The 19,278-nt window shown below is 35.3% G+C and overlaps 1 protein-coding gene across 2 annotated transcripts in view; it reads right to left on the reverse strand.

The window, feature by feature from the left end:
* Positions 1-214: 214 nt before the first annotated feature.
* The window catches only part of Hmgcll1 (3-hydroxymethyl-3-methylglutaryl-CoA lyase L1), a 140,161-nt gene continuing 121,097 nt past the window's right edge, over positions 215-19,278 (reverse strand). For both annotated transcript variants that reach the window (XM_058573391.1, XM_046426710.2), the window contains 2 exons: positions 6,527-6,652; positions 215-2,838 (listed from right to left, as the gene is read on the reverse strand). In XM_058573391.1, the coding sequence (XP_058429374.1) occupies positions 2,737-2,838; positions 6,527-6,652 (228 nt within the window). In that variant the 3' untranslated portion in view covers positions 215-2,736. The remainder of the gene's footprint in view (positions 2,839-6,526; positions 6,653-19,278) is intronic.

A 19,278-nucleotide genomic window follows, 5' to 3' on the forward strand; every position in this document is an offset into this window, starting at 1 on the left:
CATTGGCATATATAGCAGTCCTTCTCCTGTATATTTCTTCAATTCAGATTTCTGACTGGTTCCCAGTCCTTAGTTTTATTTCTTCATAACAATTGTGACAAAGATGATATCTGTGACTTATTTTCTCTGTGCTAAATAGTCTATGACTAATATTTGGAGTTAATCACTTAGAAGACACAGAATGTACATATGTAGAAATTAATAACCATATAAGTACAGTTAAAAGGACATTTATTAAATGTTGTAGTGATCATAATGAATAATATCACAATGACATCTGAATTTTCCCAGAAAGTCATAGCCAGATTTCATTCATTTGCTTTGTGAATTTTAGGAATGCAGGATTCTAAAATTGTTATTTTTCAGAGAACGTAGTCTTAAAATGTTTGTCTATAATAGGTCATCAACACACACACAATAAAAATGCATTACAGGTTCTAATACATAGAATGAATATTTTCTTGACTTAGGCATAGATTTTATAAAATATTTTGATTTGCATTTCAACAAAAGCTATAATTGCATTTTTATTCTTAAATCCTTTCCCTGAAACTAAATATGGTATTGATATATGAGCAGGTAAGTTATTTTGGTGGGTCTTGCAATGATTCCAAGGATTTCTGGTTAGCTGAGACATAACTTTGGGTGGATTCTGTCTGTGGGTTTCAGACAGCTTTATATGATTATCTGAGTTTTCTTCCAAAACCTGAAAAAAAAATCTCATTAAGCTAGAAAAGAATTTGGGGTAAAGAAAGGGATACCAGTATCTAAAACATAAACTTTCATGTTGCAAATATGATTAGGTAGCATCAGATAGTAATGGAAATGAATCTGCAGGCTGATATGAGTGTTGTGTAACTGTGTGCTAGACTGAACCTAGAATTTCTATTTGCTCTGTTTCTTGAACAGTCCATGATTTTAGTTCAAAACAGCAACATTTCCCCGTCTCAGTTTCTATATGCAGTTTGTATCAAAAGGTACTTTTTCAAATATCTCAAAACTAAGAATTCGGCAGCTTTGAGAAAGAGAGGAAAAGCCAGTTTCCCTGCTGTGCACACTTGGTAAAGATACCTTTTTGCTCCTTTAGTGTGCAAGGGTACATACTTCATGGAGAGAGATGCACAAGGGAGATATAACTGAAGCAGATCCATAACCAGTTGCCATTTTGCATGCTGCTCACACTATCCTCACACCCTACCTGAACCCCAAAACAGAGAACTGCTTTCAGTACTCTGCAAAACGAGTGTGCTGTTACAGCCCCTGCTCCAAAACAGTGTCACGAGCTGGTAGGTTGGCCTCTTCCATAGGAATTTAGTTTGGTTTTGTCAATTATCAATGCTGACTTTCTGATACTTTTCTTACCCTGTATCTTTAAAGATGACTTATTTGCAATCCATAATTATTTTCTTAAATCTCTTTTTATTTCAATGGTTTTAATGAATATATTCCAAAAAGTCCATAAAGCTCACTTTCATATTTCAATTTATATTAAAATTTATTCAAAGATAAGATCACCAGTATTATTGGGAAAGTCTATATAAGTAATAGAACTGACATTCCAGATCCACATGTAAGAACACCATCCCTGTATTATTTGCATAGGTTATAGCAATGTTTTTCTAAATACCGTTCCCTGCTTCCCTTTCTTTTAGTCTTTAATATACTAAATTTGTCTCTCTGGCAATGTTGTTTAGTACAAAAGACAAAATTTATCCCATTTCAACTTTAAAATAACCATTTTAAAAGGTGAACCAAAAAAATGATCTGATAGAGTCAAGGTACCCTGAATTAACATAAACCAACATATTTCATGAACTAAAAATCATCTTAATATCCTTGGGATCTCAGTGATATTTCCTTGGGCAATTTGGAAGTGAACTGAAATTAAGGAGTTGGATTATGGTACCTGCATCTATGTGTTCTCATAACTGAAAACTTAAACATCTAAACAAAAGTCATACTTTATGATTTCTCAATAGTTTAGTAACACCATGCTTTTTTTTTTTTTTTTTTTTTTTTTTTTGCTTTTTTTCCATAGCTGATGAAAGGTAAAGTATGGTAAACTGGATGCGTGTAACAAACATGGGTGGCTATAATGCATTTCCAGGATATGGCGTCTTGCCATTGACCACAGTCTCTTGGAACCAGATAAAGTCACTGAAATAGTTAACAGATGTTAGCCTTACTTGAAATATAAAAGTTCTATTGCTAAAATTATGCAGGGTCAGATGGAGATTTGGCTCTTTATCCATAACTTAACTGACTTGGCAAATGGAAAGTTGATATCCAGAGGCATAACACATAATATCAAGGCCACACACTCTGCACACTATGCGGGAGCTCATAAACTACTGACAATGTGTATACTGTGCTAAGCTAGCATGATTAAGTATTAACACAGTACGTGACACTTAGGGAAATCTGAGGTCAATATTCACATCTATTAAATTAAAAAGTCATCTCTACAAGAGCAAAAGATGAGACTTTTTTTTTCTTCCAAGTTCAAAAGGATGTCTACAAGTTTCATTACTCATCCTCCAATTATGATTTACCTGATGACTGGTATTGCTTACTATTGACGTCATAGTCTATTCAGTAATAATGTTTTTAAAAAGTTGTTCCTCTTTCTCCACCTTTGCCTATTACATTTCAAAATGAGTTGGCACTAATGATTTTCAGATGAATGTATGCTGCTGAAATGGATCTTCTTGATCTTAAGTCACAAATCCACTGATGTCAAGCACTGAAGGAGGCTTGTGCTACTTTAGAGTTTGTATTTTTATGCACAGCTTTGCATATAAAGTCACCAGCTTCCATTACTTTGTAGAGATCCACACCCTAGTGAGGAAAAGAAGAGACAGCAGAGGGAATGGGGCATTAGAAAGAAAAAAGACAAAACAGATCCCTTTAAATTTTATTAGTAATTAAATAACTATTTAAAATTTATAAACACTGTATTATTTTATTGACTTGGGGCAACATTTGTTTTCATGAATCATGTAGTCAATATTTAAGGTTGTTCTCCGTTATTGAGACATAGAATCTTACCCTCATATAATAATATGGGCTAGGCATGCCTGAATAACTCAGTGTAATTCAGGAGAATATCAGATTTATAGGAAGGACAATAATGGAATTAGAAAAGAGTTCACAAAATATCAGTAATAGAAATAAAAATGATAATGTCTTGGAGAAAGTTGTATATGAGATTTGAATTTGGAAAAAAAATAATCTCTTTAATATATAAGAAACAAATTTGATAACGCCATTTGGATTACAGGAAAGATGAATGTAGCTTTTTAATTCATTATTACCCATATGATGGTAAAGGGGTTAGTTGTAAGTTAGATAAAGTGAGGAAGTATTTAGTACACATCTGGAACTTCTTTGCCTGAGTGTGTACTGTCTGAAAACATAAAGAAGATCAGCAAAAGCTTGGGTAAATCCCTGGATGACAGACACGGTTGGGTATGAAGTCCAAGTTCAGGGCATACTCTTTATCTCTGGGCCTTGAAGAAGCAAAAGGTCACCATCAAAGTCTGCACCCAGAACTCTTCTGTCCTAGGAAGGGTCACAGCATTAAGTGGCTCAGCCACAGACTGGCCCTTGTGTAGCATTTTGTAAGCTTTTGTGTCCTCCCTTAACATGGACTAGCCACAGTGAGGGCTTACAATTAAACATGTCCAGTCTTCCTTGCTCTTAAGGAATAGTTTTAATCTTTATAGAAGTCTGAATTTTCTAAAACAGACAAGTGTAAATATTCATAAGGGTTTTCATAATAATTATCATCATTTTAGAAAATGGAGACTTTTTAAACACTTCTCTCTGAAATATTTAAAGCACCGTTTTCTTTGTAGTTTACTTCTCTTTTTCAAGAATTATCAAGAAAAACAGTTTGTAAAATAACACATTTAAGTGACTGTCATTATTTTTCTTTTATTGTAGAGCTGTTTTCAGGGTAGTTGTTTTCAGGAGTGAATTTGCTTTGGTATGAGAAATTTGGTTTTGTCATAGTAATGACTTCAAACAGTATTCATTAGGCACATTTTAGGTTAATCCAGTAATATTTAAATTTTGTAAAACTATCTTCATGTGTCTTTCATTTCTGAATGATATTCCACCAGGGTTCATAGGAAGATTTTGGTCATTAATGTTCCTATTTGCTTTCTAAGGATTCCATTTATAACTATTAACTATGGAATTCATTGATGTCATTCCAAAGAAGAATTTCATCTTGTTCCTTCTCTACCATTTTATTTGATTCACAAATATCCTCATGACACAACACAGCATTTATTCTTAAATCATTTATCAGGTGCCTAAACGTGTGTCATGCACTATGATTTGTTCTGGGGCTTTCAGAATCTGACATGGAATGTGGTTTCTGTCTTTAGGGAACTTCTGCTCCCTGATATAGAACCATAGGCAGAAAAATGTGTACTATAGTTTGAACCATGAAGATATGCTCAGGTGCTTATGAAGACAGAAGTGTGGAGCAACCAACTCATGAGGAAAAGGAATGGAGATAATGTGCCAGGGAAGGGTGCTAGGAGGGTTAAATCCTGATTTGGGTTTTATATGGAGAAAATGAGTCTTTGAGAGGAAGGAGGATATGTGGGGCACTACAGACAGAGAGAAAAGCAACATAAGATATCTAAAAAATAGCAGGGTACATATGGAGGACAGTGGACAAGCTTATCATGATGCTTATTGAGAAAAGCTAAAACATGACTTTGGAACTGAAAAAAAAAGTATAAATAGGCTGGATTATATGATAGAGCACAGTCTTGGTTTTTGAGGAAATAAGAATCCACTGATGGGTGTTCAAAGTACATTGTGGCATATTCACACTTGTATTTTAAGATAAAATGTTCTGATGACAACATGGAGGATAAATTACAAGGCAAGTCAGAAGCCATCATCAATGTAGGAGATCACTATTCAGGAAAGAAATAAGAGCCTACCCACATGTAGTCATGACAAGGACAGTAAGGAAGGTATAAACAGCCAAACTTAAAAGTCAAACTAGTGGTGCTTGGCAAATGATTGAGCCTGTGATTCATGGTGAGATTAGATTCTACAGAGAGCCTTGCCTTATGAGCTTGGACAACGGTTAAACAGTGGCTGCCACTCAATGCTATAATCCTTCTTAAAATTCTTAGAACCAGAGCGACTTATTTGCATTTGGACCCCACAGTTACATAACAGGACCTGACACATACTAAGCATCACTGAGTTTGATTCAGGATCTTTTTCTCTACAGCTTCTGTCATAGCCTTCTGATAGAAAGGATTAAGCTGGTTAGTAAATGAAATTGTACTTATTCCTAACCACAGAACATAAGCAATAGCTTTTGGTGTTTGTAGAAAACAGCTGTTGGTATTTGATAGTTTTTGGACTTTTATTATGTCACAGGCATTGAGTATGAAGCGGCTACAATAATTGCTATCTGCCTGTGCAGGATGTTGAACAGGTAAGCAGAGTCATGATACAGCCTTGTGTGGTGTGTTCCAAGGTGAAGATACAGAGGGTAGCAAGGAAGGACTAAGGAGAGGAGATTTCATTTCTTGGCCTAGGAGATGGACGTGGAGATGCTGGGAGAATACTTTCAGGATGAAGGTACCTTGCTTTCCAGCTGAAATGGAGTATGTGTCATAAGGCTATTCCAAGGGATGATAAATCATAAGGGGTGGAGGTGAGAAGCAGAATGTGGACAATAAGCAAGTTTGGTGCTGCAGGAACATTCATGTAATTAGGGTGAAAAAGAAGACAGACAGGAGGGGAGGGGGAAAATCTATTTAGTAATACAGTCCATGCTTTGCCATCTCAGAAAACAGTTTGGATTTGTATTCAATTGTGCATAGATTTTTTTTTTTGCCTTTTATATTCTTTCTTTTTAAAGACTGCCTTACATATTTATAGATTGTTATCAAGTATGTGGCAAAAAGGCATCAATTTTGGTGGATGTTACCACACAGCATGTGCCTTTTCAGGTGCTACTTGGAAAGGGACCATTCTTGCCATCAATGTCTCACATGCTAAATATTTCCAAGCTCCATTCCCTTACTGATCATTTGATCATTTGACCCTCACTGTTTTTTTTTTTTTTTTTCAGAAGCCCTCGTTGTCACTGTGAGACCATCTAGATCTCAGTTTCCTCCAAGGAAAGTATCCATACAAAACACGAAACTGCAAAATTCAACAATCATAACAGTCAAAGACACAGACTCTCACAAAGTGTGTAAAGTCATATCAGATCATACATGGAAAATTACTTTGGAGTTTATAAAACACTATAAAATGTGAAACAGTAGCACTATTGATGATTGGGCTATAGTGATAGTTATTTTATGAAACTGCTGGGGAAAAGAAAAGAACTCTATTATATTTTCCCACTGTGCATTTTAGCAAATAACAAATATGTAGTAAAACTTTGACCTCAACATTGCTTCCCAAATCTGAGAAGCATTTCAATTTGGAACTGGAAGTAACACGTGAGTATTGAAATATTGTTAAAGCAACTTACTGTATTGAGCCCCAGGCCATTAAGCATATATATCAAATCCTCAGTGGCTACATTCCCGGAAGCACCTTTTGCATAAGGGCAGCCACCTAATCCTGACACTGCGGAGTCCACCACGTTAATTCCCATCTGGAAAATAAACCAAAACACCTAAGGCTTCTGTGTGTAAATAGTTTCATTTCTATTCAACCTTGGCAAACAGCAAATAAACAACATTGAAGCATGTTATCCAAACATATTCACTTATCCACCTGCTGCTAGAACAGTCCCTGGGGTGTGCTTTTCTTTTCTGACTCATCTTGTCTCTTAGACCAACAGAAAGTCTGCTAAGGATCTCCAGAATTAAAAATCCTTTCAACAGAAATTAAAGTGGTATTATTTTTTATAATAGCCCAACTATAAATAGTAGAGCTTTATGAAGTGAAGGTTAATTCACTACCAGTTTTATATATTCTACAAATTTCTATCTTTATCATAAAAGCATTGCATAAACAACATTCAATAATTCCAACATCACAACTCAAAATCAAGGTATCTGAGAAGACCTGTAAGTGTGTGACAGAGCAGACATGGTGTTTGCAACAGGACTTTGGGGTTTTGTCACCCTTTCAGTTTGTGCGATTCTTACTGAAATATTATTCTGTAAGCAAAACTCTGCTCCTTCGGGAGAAGATAAGCAATATTTAAGAGGCAACACACACCACTAACAATAACACCAGCTCATTTATTGAGTTCTTACCTAGTGCTGAATATTAATCTTAACACCATATGTATCTTAGCTCTGCATTGTCAGAAAGTCTCATGAAGAAGAAGATATTTTGACTTTGTGTGTGTATGTGTTCCTGGGAATTGAACCCAAGTGTGCTTTAGCACTGAGCTACACCCCAGCCCATTTTTATTGTATTTTTGAGACAGAGTCTTGCTAAGTTGCCCAGGCTGTCCTAGAATTTGAGGTCTTCCTGCCTCAGCCACCCAAGTAACTAGGATTCAGGCAAGTGCTGCCATGCCCAATTTCAGAAGAAACTTTTGGATTACCAACCAAAAAACACAGAAAAACACATATAACAGGTACAGAGGGATTAAACAGTTGGCCCAAGGTCACTTTCTGCCAGGTGATGTACTCTGTCTGCAGAGAACTCTTACTCTGCCTTGAGTCATAGCCACTGGAAACATGCAAGGTGGTACCTGATTGTATGCTTGGGGACATAGAAGTGAAGATCTATGTGCTGGAGACACTGGAAGATGAGCACATACAGAAGGCCCTGGAGCTCAAATACTAATGACATGTGAAGAAGCAGGGCATGTATGTCATTTCTCTTGAAAGGTGATGATTTGATGGTCAGAAGTTACAGAAAGGAGTGACCTAATTCTTCACTCCTGAGCACTGTAGAAAAAGTAACATGACTTCATCTAAAATAAGAAGCTCCTTGAAGCAAAACTCTTGGCCAGCTGCCTCTTAAGTGGTTCTTAATCACAGAATTTGAATCACAGATTGCTGCTACATCCTCAGAGTTTCTGATTCAGGAGATCTTGGTTGGCACCTGGAAATTTTAATTTTTCAGAAGAAATATCCCAGCAACTGCTGATCCTCATTTCTTTTCTCCTCTCCCCTCCCTCCCTCCCTTCCTTCCATCCTTCCTTCCTTCCTTCCTTTCTCCATTTCTTTACCTTTATTTTAAAAATAAACTTTATATTTTTGGACACTTTTAGATCTTCAGAATACATGTGAAGACAGTACAGAAAATTATCATGTATTACTCACTCAGTTTCCTCCACTTTTACCATCTGTTAAAGAAAGCATTATGCAAGGATACTTGTTAAAGCCCAATGAGGAAGACTTCATTAAGCGTCATTGTGATAGCTACAGGATCCCTGCAATAGAGTTTTAGTGTGGGAGAGAGACACTGGGACCAACTCCAAATACAGCATGCACAAGTGGGAATTTATAGCTAAAGAGCAGGGAGAGGGGTCAATGAATGGAAAATTACTAAGAGGAAACAATAGGGGTAAAGGGGATTCTAACTAAACCAATCTAACAGGCTTTTTCTGAAAATAGGCAGAGTGATCAGTCATCAGGTGGGGGATGGTAGAAGATGAGAGACTTGATCAGATACAGAGGGTGATCAGATGTCAAGGGTTGGGGTTCTTGCTACACTGATTTAGCAAGGATTGCTAAAATTGGATTTTTGGAGCAATTACCCAGATGAACCTAGAAGAAAATTCAGAAATCTGACTAAAGTTTGGATACACAAAGAATCTGCCGAATTTTATATTATTATGGTATATTTGTCACAACCATTAAACAGATACAGAAATGTTATTATTAACATAAAGTAGATACATTATTCATATTTCTTTAGACATTTTGAAAGGAATTTCTAAGGCTGGGGTATGGCTCAGTAGTAGAGTGCTTGCCTAGTATGTGTAAGACCCTGGGTTTAATCCCCAGCCTCTCAAAAACAAAACAAAAAAATTTCTTAAGATATTTTTTAGCCAATGTCTTTTTCTATTCCAAATGCTTTTCAGGACACCACATTACATTAGTGGCCATATCTTCTCAGGCTCTGACTATTTTGAGTAGTACTAGAATATATTTTATACAGTGTGCTTCAATTTGGGTTACCTGATTTTATTTATTTTTTTTTCTCATTGCTAGACTGGAGATACAGAACCCTGGAGTGAAGACCACAGAGGTGAAGTATTATTCCCAAACATCATATCAAGGGTACATACTGTCGCCATGAGTAATGACTGCTAATATTAACCCTGATAACCTGACAGAGGTGACATTTGCCAAGTATCTACACTGCAAAGTCTCTCTCTCTCTCTCTCCCTTTTCATATTATACTCTTTGAAGAAAAAATAGTCACTGTGTGCAGTTTGCCCTTAAAGAATAAAGCATATCTACATAAATTATTTGGAATTCTTCTAAATGAGAGATTTGTCTATTTTGCCTCATTTATTTACTTTGAACCACTTTTCTAGTTTTCCTTAAAAGATTTAACAGGATGTTCACCAAGGCTCTTGAGGGTAGAACTACAGTTCAATCGGTCCTGGTATTATTGGGACCTAGGACAAGTTTACAAAAGATTGGTAGACCATTTTTGTACCTTCATTTTTCTCATTATATTCCTCAATATGGGAAAGCCTCAATAATTCTTTCCATTCCCCATAACCTTTCTCAAATAATGATCTGACAAGATCAATTATATGCAGGTTGTAATAACAAATTAGCTAATAAACTGGTCTACATAGAGTAATTTACATTTGATATGAAACAAAATAGTAAGAATAAAGAATTACACTATAGTGCCTGGCGCATGCCTGTAATCCCAAACGCTTAGGAGGCTGAGGTAGGAGGATTGCTAGTTCAAAGCCAGCCTCAGCAAAAGTGAGGCACTAAGCAACTTAGTGAGACCCTGTCTCTAAATAAAATACAAAATAGGTATGGGGATATGGCTCAGTGGTGGAGTGACTCTGAGTTCGATCCCTGGTAATTCCTGCCCCCCCAAAAAGAATTACACTCTAGAAGTAAAATTTGTGATATTATCTAGTGGTTGGAAAAGGCAGATATTGAGAAGTTGCTTCATCTGGGGGAGTCTGCCATGACATTTAATAATCAGGGCTTTTTTTTTCTTTCTTTTTTTTTTACATGTAGGTTAAAACTGATCTATTTAATAGAATTGAGTTTATTATCAAAGACATAAAAATTTCAGTAGTTCTCAATCCTGTCTACCTATTAGAATTACCTATGGCTCTTTAAAACTACCAATGGCAAAGCTTCTCCCCAAAGTAATTAAATCAGAATCTCTGTCTGTGTATGGGGCCAGGTACTAGCATTTCTTTAAAATTGTGCCTGATGATCTGTAGCTAAATTCTCTGGGGCAGAGGTTCTTATCTGTATCACCCTTTGATAGTCTCAGACATGAGTCAGCCTGAAGAAGTCAACCATGGCCTTCCATTTGTCCAGAACTGCCATCTTCCAGAAATTTGCCAAAACAATGAGCACAAAGGGAAAGAGGTGAGGCACCCAATACTTTGTTCTCTAGGACTTTCAGAAAACATGGAGTTGTTCCCTTGGCCACATATGTGAACATCTGCAAGAAGGTTATTATTGTAGACATCAAGGGAATGAATGCTGTTCAAAAATGAACCACACACAAATGTTTCCTGGGCAAAACTGGCAGTCTAAAATCTTATCCAGCATGCAGTTGGCACTGTTGTAAATAAACAAAGACAAGATTCCTGCCAAGAGAATTAACATGGCTATTGAGCACATGGAGCACTCTAAGAGCCCAAACAGCTTCCTGAAACACATGAAAGAAAACAATCAGAAAAAGAAGGAAGTGAAAGAAAAAGCTATCTGGGCTCAACAGAGTTCAGCCTGCTCCACCCAGCGAAGCACATTCTGTGAGACTCAATGGAGGGAGCCTGAGCTCCTAGAACCTACTCCCTATTAATCCATGGCATAGTGGGTATAAAAAAATAAAAGACCCCTGGACTGTGAAACAAAGCAAAAGACATTAACCATGGCCAGTCAACATTTCAAAGAGGTTTTTTGTCTGTTTTTATTTGTTTTTTTGAGTACCAAGGATTGAACTCAGGGGCACTCAACCACTGAACCACATCCCCAGCCCTATTTTGTATTTTCTTTAGAGACAGGGTCTCACTGAGTCGCTTAGTGCTTCGCCATTGCTGAGACTGGCTTTGAACTCTCTATCCTCCTTCCTCAGCCTCCTGAGCCACTGGGATTACAGGCATGCACCACCGCACCTGGCTCAAAGAGTTTATGAAAGAAGACCCTTAGATAGCAAAAGTCTGAGGAACTAGCATAATGGGTGAAAGATAGCTTCAGCCCACCAAGTGATGATTGACTCCTGGGATCTGGAATCCATGCATCATATCCATTTTCTCACTGCTGAGGATCAACACCCTGCAACTAACTACAGGAGACCCAGAAGGAAAATTGCTTTCCTTGTCAAAAAAGCATGTTTTTTTTTTATTCTCAGTTGACCTTTGGGGAAACAATGAAAAGCAAAAATCACTGTCCTATTTTGTAAATAAAGGCCCCAGTGACCTGTTGTTTGGGCAAAGGTGAAAGATTAATTCACAATAAAGCAACCAGTGTCACAACAGAGAAAAGAGTAAACAGAGAATAGAGAAAACAGATCACCTTGGAGGCCAAGCCAACATGCTGAGTCTCACAGGAAGTCAGAGAGGGTGAGTGAGAACTACAACACTGTGATGCCTTATGCTTCCAGACTGAAAAAAAATGAAAAAAGAACTTTGGCCGTGAAATAGGATAGCATAGACAACTACACATGAAACAACTCGTGGCTTCAATGGCAAACACAAATCCCACAAAGAAAATCTTGCATGAAAGAAGATGAGCACCAAAAAACAATATTAAATGATTCCATTTAGATAAAGTCCTAAAATAGCACTGATCAAGGTGGCAAGAAGTGAGGATAACAGCCATCTTCTGCAGTTCGGATCAAGGAGAGGTTCTGGGCTGTGGGGTCCCTTCCTTTCCTTGAATCACATTCCCTGAGCTTATCATCTGCATGCTTTTGTGATATGTGTGTTATACTTCAATAAATATTTTTTTAAAAGGACAACGTTGTTGGAACTGAAGGGAAACAGTCAAACTTAAACTAGTAGAAATGTAAATTAGAGTCTTTTATGGTGAGCAATTAACTAGTATTGTCAATATTGATTGTTCCAGAAATCCCTTATGAAAAAAGACCTTTCTATGAATATTTAATAAATCCTAGTTAAATAATTAATAATAAATAAATATATATGGATGAGAATATGTATGCTGACAATGATAACCCACATTTATTCATACATCTGTGTATAGACTCATTGCAGTTATGTTTTTTTTAAGAAGGGAAATTTGAAAACAATCCAAATGTCTCACAATGGGGAGTAATTTAAATTAATTTCAATGTATCTATAAATTGGAATGATTGATGCTACAAAAATAGATAATTAAGGGAAATAAATAGGTTAAAGGATTTTATAATAGTATACTCATTATACTATTTTCTAAAAAGTGAAGGATTTAGATAACATACACCAAAATGTTAACACATGGGTAGAGTGTTATAGCTAATTTATTTTATTACAATTCTATTCATGTGTTTTTTCCAATGCCCTTATTATGAATATTCATTACATATATAAGTAGACAATGAAAAAGAAAGTTTTCTGCAAACTTTAGCTCGTGCCCGTGCAGTATAATAGCAAATAAATGAGATGATTGTCTACAAATCAAAGACTCCAAATTTCTCAGTGAATATAATAGTTCTGCAGCTAATTGATCTTTCTAGGACCTAAGATTGCAGGGGTCACTCTACAGACATGATCTGGAGAAGAGATTAACTGGAAAGTACTCTTTCCCTCTTCTCCCATGTCACCTTAGCCCTAGACACAGATCTTTCCCAGTAAGCTCTACTCACAAATTAACTGAATCAATACTAAGAGCAATACATGGATTTAAGGTTTATCCAATTTTAAAGACAGTTTATTAAAAAACCTGAATGTATTACCTTTGAAGAGGAATATTATGATATCAGTTCCCTGAAATGAACAAATTATATTCCATGCATATATGATTATGTCAAAATAAATCCTGCTATTATATATAACTAAAATGCACTTATAAATCATTTTAAATAGTTTAATGTTTATTACCTTAATTTAAACAACAAAAAATGATATTAGTTTCCCCTAAAGTCTTTTTGAAACAAAATTACCGTACTTTAAAGTATTTAATTCTATACAATATCCCCTAAATTCTTTCCTCTATGAAATAGTGAATCCTCTTCCTAGAAATAAAGATTTCAATGGATAATATTATCTATATACTAAATAATATGCCCTTTACATAGCCCCAAAATGGAAAAACCAGTGTTCACTAACTAATGAATTGATAAAGAAAATATGGTACATATATACGTAAGAGGATACTTTTCATAAAAAAAAAAATTAAAAAGAAAGAAAGAAAAAACCCTATTATTTGTGACTAAATGGATGGAACTGGAGATCATCATGTTAAACAAAATAAGCCAGACCCAGAAGACAAGTACTGCATGATTTCACTCATATTTGGAATCTGAAAAAGTTGATGCTATAGAAGATAAGAGTGGAGTGGTGGTCACCAGAGGCTGGAGGGCAGGGGAAGGGGTATGGGGAAAGGCTGGCAGGGTACTAAGTTGTACTAAATGGCAGTAAGAAGTTCTAGTGAGCTATTGCACAATAGAGTAACAGTAGATAATGAAACTGTACTATATATTTCAAGAATCTGGAAGAAAGGGTTTCGTATGTTTTTACCATAAATAAAAGATAAATGTTTGAGGAAATAGATATGTTTCACTGATTTAAACATCACACAACATACACATGAATTAAAACATCACAAGTTAACCCGTAAATATGTATAATTTTTATGGTTTTGTGTACCAGTTAAAAAGAGATTTAAAATATAAATTATGTGCTCTTATTTCCGACTGAACTGATTTGTAAATTTCTACTCATTGCTATACAAGAAAATTTAGTTTTACTATGGAAATTGTCTTCAGATCAATTTCGTTGTCCCATTGAAAACAATCTGTAATATCATTGTGAACAGACTTGGAATAAAAACATTATTTCTTTTCATCGATCATTTTGTTTTAAATAGAGGAAACATTTTAATATTTTACCACTGAAATCATATCATCCTTTATTTGAAAATAATAAATGGGTCACTTAGCTCATTTTATCATGAAGGATATTGTTGGCATTAAAGGATTACTTTTAAGAAATGTTCCCTTTTCCTCTTCTCCAAACACAAAGCACTGTCTTCCGACTTCAGACTCAGGTTCCTGTTGTGTGTGCACGTGTGCATGTTAAGTACATAGTAGACAGGATTTTTGTTGTTGTTTTTGTTGTCTTTAAAGAAAAATGCATTTTAGACGAATACCCACCAGGTGGCAATGTAGCACCAAAATCTACCAAGTTAAAGTCGCATGTTTGCAACCAGATTATGTTCCAGCCCAAGAAAATACCAAACACATAAATAAATAGTTTCATACTTACCAAATAAATACTTTTATTCTATTTCAAATAAGGATACTAATGGTAAAGAACACATGAAATTATAAAATATCCAGTATATTTTTGCTTGTTTTTCCTCTGGGCTTAACATGTTTATTAAGCATATTCTATGCACCAGGATCGTTGAATATACACAAAACTCTGTAGTTCATGAAACCTAATGTTAGAATATAAAACAATTACATATTTCAACATAATTAGATTAAATTTATTACATCAATTATTTCTCACTGGTAAGTAGCCTGTTATTAACAAATGAGTAGGGCTGAAAAAACAAAAGCAAAAATTGAGGGATTTGAAGTCTCCTTGACTCCCACTGTTCTCAAAATTGCAATTTGTGCTATTAACCCATGGCCCCAGGATATGATAAACCTAGTGACTTGGGTTATGCCTTTTGTCTGCTTGAGCTCCACAAATAATGTGCTTGGACTTAAGGGTTGAGTAAAATAGATAAAATAGTAGTGGCCGCTTCTGGAAAAAGCAAATTGACTGTTATCAAGGGCATATGGTTCCTATACTACAATCTTAGGTGAGTTCTGAAAAGTGTTAATTTTGTATGAGCCTCAGGTACCTGGATCATGCTGAAAAGTAAACTAAAAGAGAAGTGATGACTTGTCTTTTTGTTGGTCCTATTAAGAACTTATTCCCCAAGCAAAACTGATAAACACAAGAAGAAAAATAGAAAAGAAATCATTTTGCAAAATTTAGAATCTTCTATACGTTCTTGTTTACAGATTATTTAATGAAACCTAAACTCTTAGGTATTGAGGTTATAAAAGTATCAAAGAACATGCAGCATTTGAATAATGTTAATTTGTTTTGAAAAAGTTGTCTATTTATTTTATCCTAAAATTTTCTTTAAAAATCTGCAATAAAAAAAAATTTAAAAAAAAAAAAATCTGTAATGTTAGATTTAATTTAAAATAGCAAGAAAATTCCCAATGGTGGAATTATTCATTTGGGGGTTAAAGTTAATCGTTTTTTTCAGTATGTTTCCTTTTCTACTTAGTCTTTAAAGCCGGTGTTTCCTCTAAAAAAGGAATAGCATTACCCATACATGGGGCATTAGTCTTCAGTGGCCAGGACAGATGGACACCTTTTACAATAAGCACAGATCCTGCCTAGAGATGCTTCTAACCAGTACCCTAAATCATTATTATACCCTGAGCAATGGTAACCCCAAGAGAAAAAGTCTTTGTGTTATTTAAGTGTATTGAGAACATATCATGCTATGGGAGCCATTGACAATGACCAGTTAGCATGTATAAATAATTCCCAGAATTTTAAAACTGAAGTATATATCAAAATTGGTAAACAATTAAGTAAACATGGGTTAATAGCACAAATTGCAATTAAGCAAACAATTACACACACACACATACACAACACATATACACAAAGACAGAGGTACAAAGACACACACATACTATTTTATTCAGGAATAAGATAACATAAAGCATTATTAATGTTTTTCTATAACATGTTTGTCCTTTGGAAAAAGGTTTTACTAAATACTTGAATCCTCCTGGCCTCACAAAAGAGATTATTTTCTTCCTTTTTTTGTTTTTTTTTGGTACCAGAGATTAAACCCAGGAGCACTTAACCACTGAGCCACATCCCTAGCACTTTTTATTTTTTTATTTTGAGACAGGGTCTCACTAAGTTGTTTAGGGCCTCACTAAGTGCTAAGGCTGACTTCAAACTCATGATCCCCTGCCATGGGCTCCTGAGCCTCAGTGGATTACACTACCCCTGGATTTTCTTACTTTCTTTTGAAGCATTCATATTTAAATAGTAAACACAGTGTGTGTATAGAAGGGATAAGAAATGAAAAGAATATACCAGAAGAAAATTCCCAATTTCATTTAAGACTAAGAAAATAATAAATGGTATTAACAAATGTTTAGCAAACGCTTATTTTGTCACAGTCATTGTATCATATGCCTCATACAAGGTAAAGCTCTACAAAATCAATAGGAAGTAGTTGGTAATACATGCCCATTTTACTGATGACGAAACTGAGGCTTCATGTGGTTAGTATGAGACAGAATAAGAATGGAACATGTCTATACTATTGTTCAATATTAATAGTTCAGACTTCTCAAGGACTGATTATGTGCCAGGCACATGACTAAACACTACGTGCATGCTTTCATTCAACTCATAAAACAACTCCAGGCAACAAAGTATGAATTAAGAAGAAAGTATTAAAAAATCAAAAGCCAAAAAGACTTTATATTCTTATGAGACTTCCTTCAACTTTCTGAAAAGTTTCCATACAGCCTAGGAACATTATCAAGAGACTTCAGAAAATAAGTGTTTGTTATCCTAGTGTTTGTATTTCTAGGAAGCTAGCCCAAGAAAATAGCCAACAATGTTGAGATAGATTGATGGTTAAGGATGGACATTCTTTGTAATATGATTTCTAACAGTGGGAATAAGTCCTTAAGTTAAATATACAATAAGAGGGAAATAGTTAATAAGTTGTGTAAAATAGTATGAAATAGTTAAACATTTTCAAGGAACATTTAATCGTTTGGGAAAATGATTATGAGGAAATGGAAGGTAAAAGAACAGGATACTATGTTAGGTCCAATTCATTTGTGTTTCTAGATTTTTTTTCAATCCTGTATAACAAATACATACCATAAGCGGATTCTCACTGAGGCTCTGGGACTTGTACCTAGTTTCAATGTCAGGATTGCATTCTTCATTTTGGCAATAGGACTAGTGCTCATTTTTGCCATTTTTGTGCAAAAACAAACCTTATTTGTAAGTATATATTCTTCTTCCATAATCATTCCTTTCTTCTGCCAGTACAATAATCCCCAAAGTATACTCAGGCTCTCATTTCTTGGATTCAGTTCAAATTCTCTAGATGATTTCTTTCAGCATTATCTACTTTTGCCTATTCTTGAATGCATGTTGCTCCTATCACTTCATTTCTTCAGTAGCAATCCATGTTTTCTAATACACTGGCATAAAATAATCAGATCACTGCTTCTTAATCTTTAAAGAGAATATTAATTTACTTAATGGGTCCGAGGTGATGCCTGAGATGCTACACTTCCAACTCCTAAAATATATCAAAGCTGCTGGTCCCCAGAACACTCTTGAGTGGCAAGAGACTAGAGTTAATCCTAGAAACATCCTAGATGTCAATACGTCCTGCTCCAGTCCCAAAGACTCCCTCCTGCCTTGAGCAGTCTCAGAATGAGAACATCTGAGTGTCAGAATTTCCCGAGGTCCCTAGTTAACATGCAGATTTCAATGTTCTATGCCAAACCTAAATTTTTTCATGTAAAACCCAAATATATGTATTGTTTCAAATTCTGAGATGACTTATAGGTTAAAAAAAAAAGAGCTTGGCAATCTCTTAATTTTTTATTTGACTGTTGAGGTATTTCAGGTAGTGCTAGTTCTTCAGCAAACATCCCTTTCTTCCTCTTCTGGGATTCTCAGCTAGATGACATTACAGAACTGCCATTGTCCTTAAAAGTGAGTATGTGACTGTGTCCTCTTGGCATGTGAGCAAAGTGACACAGGCCATTTCTAGAATGGGTATTTTCAGAAACCATGTGCCGTCTTCCTTTAATAGTCAAAGGCAGATGACAAAGGCCCTAGGAGATGGTGAACCAAAAAAGGAAGGAGCCTGGGTTCCCAAATGAACAGCTGGAAGGCAGATGCCCACTGACAAGGAACATGTGCAGTGGCCTGTTACTTGAGTGTGAAAAAAACATACGTGTGTTCAAGCCATTATTCATTTGGGGGTGCAGTGTAATATCAGTAAATACAATTAGAACTCAGACACCAAGAGAAGTTTGGATTTTTTTCAAGCTGCTTTCCATTTCTTCCATTGATCTGTTCTTTTTGTTTTCTGTTTTTTCTTTTCTTTTTTTTTTTTTTTTTAATAGGGATTGAACTCAGGGGCCTTAACAACTAAACCAGATCCCCAGCACTTTTTTGTATTTTATTTAGAGACAGGGTCTCACTGAGTTGCTTAGAGCCTCACTAAGTTGCTGAGGTTGGCTTTGAACTAGCGATGATCCTCTTGCTTCAGCCTCCCAAGTCGATGGGATTACCAGTATATACTACTGCTCTCAGCTGTTTTTTTTTTTTCCTTTTTCATTCCTTCTCTTTCATTAGTTGAATATTTTTATTATTCTATTTATCTCCCCTATTGACTTAATATTTTGTCTTCTTTAAATTATTTAATAGTTGTAAATATACATCTTTAATTACAATCTACCTCCAAATACTGCATCACATGTAAGAAAAGGAGCTTATAACAATACATTCCAATTCTTTTCACCCATCCTTTGGGCTACTGTTTCCATATTTTTTTTTACTTTTGTATAGGTAATACCATAACACATTGGTACTTTTTTTCCTTAAAGCAGCTATCTCTTAGAGCAATTAAAAATAAGAAAAAAAAAAACTCTGATTTTATCTAGACAACCCATTTCTGAGCTCTCTGAAGGAACTTGTCTAGAGTAAGAATGGCAGAAACTCCAGTCATGGTGCTGGGTTCTTACTTTTGTGGAAAGGAAGAAGGAAGATGCATTAGTTCAAGAGGAAGTTCAAAGGGTGGATGTTTTTTTTTTAATACTCAAACCCCTGTGAAGAATGCTGCATATAGTTAAGAAACATAA

This window comes from Marmota monax, unplaced genomic scaffold (assembly GCF_021218885.2).
Source record: "Marmota monax isolate L192 unplaced genomic scaffold, Marmota_monax_Labrador192_F-V1.1 WCK01_AAM20220418_F8-fsc00247, whole genome shotgun sequence".
Taxonomy (NCBI): Eukaryota; Metazoa; Chordata; class Mammalia; order Rodentia; family Sciuridae; genus Marmota; species Marmota monax.